The sequence below is a fragment of the Mandrillus leucophaeus genome, unplaced genomic scaffold, assembly GCF_000951045.1.
Source record: "Mandrillus leucophaeus isolate KB7577 unplaced genomic scaffold, Mleu.le_1.0 Scaffold689, whole genome shotgun sequence".
Lineage (NCBI taxonomy): Eukaryota > Metazoa > Chordata > Mammalia > Primates > Cercopithecidae > Mandrillus > Mandrillus leucophaeus.
In genome coordinates, this window is record NW_012107463.1 from 785,887 (window position 1) to 789,171 (window position 3,285).

Consider the following 3,285-nt stretch of genomic DNA (forward strand, 5'->3'; position numbering starts at 1 on the left):
AAAAAAAAAAAAAGAAAAAACAAAATAATTGGTAAATGGGTCTGAGGTATAGAGCTGGATTGATCCTTTTTTGATAGTCGTGGAGAAGGACTATGGCTAGAACTATAGAAATAACATATTTACTAGAAGAATGTGCTCGAGACATCAGTGGAATTTTTTATTTTTCAGCCTACAACACAGCAGTCCCCTCAGGATGAGCAGGAAAAGCTCTTGGATGAAGCCATACAGGCTGTAAAGGTCCAGTCATTCCAAATGAAGAGATGCCTGGTAAGAATGGAAATGTGGGAGGCAAGGCTGCAGTTCGTGTGTTCCTAAGGAAGCATGTGCAGTGTTTTCTAGAGTTAGGTGGCACCACTGTTTCTGGTAAATCTAATCTTCACTGTCCACCAGCATCTATCTTCAGTCTCATCTTCCTCAAGCACTGTGTGGAGCAATTTCAACAAAGAGGCCTGTTTACTCACATGTATATTTATGGTTTGGGATTGTCTGTCTTCCCTACTAGAATACATGCTCATAAGAGCAAGAGGCTTTTCCTTTTATTTACGCATTACTGTAATATTACCACACCAGTGTCTGACCAGAATTACTAGCCTCCTTGGTTCTATACCTCGGACCTGAGGAGTACTTAACGTATAACAGGTACTCTGTAAATGTTTGTTGAATGAATGAATTTAAATGCTTTGCATTTGAATTATTCAGCTTTTTTTCTAAATATCTTGAAAACTTTAATTTCTTTCCTGAATAGATATATTTATTATAGAAGATAGCTTAAAAATTAGACTTAACACTTATTTATATATTTTCATATTCTAAAAGATAAAGTAAGAGAGAATCTGTGTAGATACTGTAGATTCTCTGGATTAAAAGATAAGGAATTGAGCCAAATTGGTTGGTACTTCAAGCTATAAATTACTGTGATGAAGATGATGCTGTCTTACCTTTGTAAAATGTCTTACTGTGTTTTCCAAAGCACAGTAATATGCTCTTGTATCTTTTATTGGTTTCATTCCCAACAAGTTGGGAATGAAAAATAAATGTCTTGGAATGGAGAAGTTGGTTTTGCTATTGCTTGTTTCTTCCTCTTCCTGGGTATGGATAGTGTTTCCTCTATCTCAAGGAATTGCTTGCATTTCTGAGTTACGTGGAACATATGGGCATTGTGAGGGTTTGAAATATGTAAGAAGAAAGCAAACTTACATGAATAGTTATTTCAGACAGCTCTGAAGAGTCTTTAACCCATGACAAAGCCATGTCAGGATAGTATCTTCCTTCGCCTGAATCAGTATGCCAGTTCTTTTAATTGCAGGTAAAATGTGATGAATGGAGCTAGTTTCCTAGTCTCTATAGATTGAAAAGATTAACATTCTATCAAGAAGCTTGCTGTCTTAGCTATGTGAACTCTACTAAGTATCATGGATCTTTTTCTTTTTCAGTAGGGACGGCAAAGTGAACTGATCTAAGTTGATTTTTTTATGTGGTTAAAAATCATTTAAGTGCTGTACACTTTTAAAACTATGTAACAAGTCCTTGATGTAAGGAGTTTGTACAACCAAGATAAATGTTTATTTAAATTAAGCATTCTCATCTATTCTCTTGGTATTTCTGTAGGACAAAAACAAGCTTATGGATGCTCTAAAACATGCTTCTAATATGCTTGGTGAACTCCGGACTTCTATGTTATCACCAAAGAGCTACTATGAACTTTGTATCTTTTGAATGTTGAAGACATCTGGACCATACCTTTTTCTTGATAAGGATAATTTTGTTTGTTCTTTATGAAGTTTGTCTGGAGTTACTTCCTTATCTGAGTCACATGGCACTCCTCCATGCAGATGTGCTAAGTGAGAAAAACACTTGGAGAGTACTCCTTTCCTATGCCTCAATGTCTTTAAGTGTGTTGTCGGTGCATCTCAATTTTCAGACCCTTCATGAGGATATTCAGGCTATGACGCAGTTGGTTCTTTAATACTTAGATATTATTACGCAGCAGCCTCAAATGGACAGGAATTTTAATCATTTGCCATTTCAAAACCCATTAACAGTCTGACAGGTAACCGTTATATTTACTGCTTTGCTTCACCACACATGCTTTAAAACCCTTATTTTAAAGTAAGAAAAGCCCAACTAAAATTCTGCCTTCACTTGAACACTCTCTTAAAAGACTAAAACTTAAGATACCTGCCCAGTAGTTAATAATGACTCCACCAAGTTTCAATGACTCCACCAAGTTTCAAAGTTTTGCTTAGGTTGGCTTATCTTTATTTTTAGTCCTTAATCATAATTAAAAGATATGGCCATTTCTGATGAACTGCACTACTTGGAGGTCTACCTGACAGATGAGTTTGCTAAAGGAAGGAAAGTGGCAGATCTCTATGAACTTGTACAGTATGCTGGAAACATTATCCCAAGGCTGTAAGTAATAACAAATCAGAGGACTTTTGTGTCTGTATTTCCCACTTTATGTTATGTCCTTTATGATTATCAGCTTAAGAAAAAGTTTTAAGGGTAATTTCTTAACAAATAGAGATTAACATTTTGGTAGATACTCTCTTATTTGTTTTTAGAGTAACCAGATTTACGTTTTATGTAGATATTTGAGGAATTTTAGAAATAGAAAAAATGTACATGCTTGCTATTTTGTTTAATGTCTTGACTGTTAGAAAAATTAATATAATTGTTCTCTTCCTAATATGTTTAAAGGTAATATCTATGTTGTGTATGTACAGTATAAGTGTGTGTGTGTATGTATTTTTAGAGATCAGTGGTTATATTTTAAATCAGATATTTTCCTTGTCATGCAGGAGAAAACAACATGGTTCCTATCTTTATTTAATATTTTGTTCAATGTGTTTGGAAATAAGTTCTTGATTTGAATATTTTATTTATAATCAGCATTTCGTCATACTTCTCCTAGTTACCTTTTGATCACAGTTGGAGTTGTATATGTCAAGTCATTTCCTCAGTCCAGGAAGGATATTTTGAAAGATTTGGTAGAAATGTGCCGTGGTGTGCAGCATCCCTTGAGGGGTCTGTTTCTTCGAAATTACCTTCTTCAGTGTACCAGAAATATCTTACCTGATGAAGGAGAGCCAACAGAGTAAGTGACTTTCTTTCTTGATTTTGTTGCAGCATTTTTTTCATTGTAGAATGTATAAAAGCGTGGAAACATGTACAGAAAGTAAGTATGAATAATTCTTCCACCCAGTCAGCCATTTAGGTAGCATTTGTATGGAGATTTCCTTTGTAATATAGAACTCCTCAGTATATGTAGCATGCTCTACAATA

The 3,285-nt window shown here is 34.8% G+C and overlaps 1 protein-coding gene across 2 annotated transcripts in view; it reads left to right on the forward strand.

Annotated features, from left to right (window-relative positions):
- LOC105555492 (vacuolar protein sorting-associated protein 35-like) overlaps positions 1-3,127 on the forward strand; it is a 9,187-nt gene extending 6,060 nt beyond the window's left edge. For both annotated transcript variants that reach the window (XM_012002461.1, XM_012002460.1), the window contains exons 2-5: positions 169-267; positions 1,609-1,705; positions 2,289-2,412; positions 2,915-3,127. In XM_012002461.1, the coding sequence (XP_011857851.1) occupies positions 253-267; positions 1,609-1,705; positions 2,289-2,412; positions 2,915-3,101 (423 nt within the window). In that variant the 5' untranslated portion in view covers positions 169-252 and the 3' untranslated portion in view covers positions 3,102-3,127. The remainder of the gene's footprint in view (positions 1-168; positions 268-1,608; positions 1,706-2,288; positions 2,413-2,914) is intronic.
- Positions 3,128-3,285: the final 158 nt, after the last annotated feature.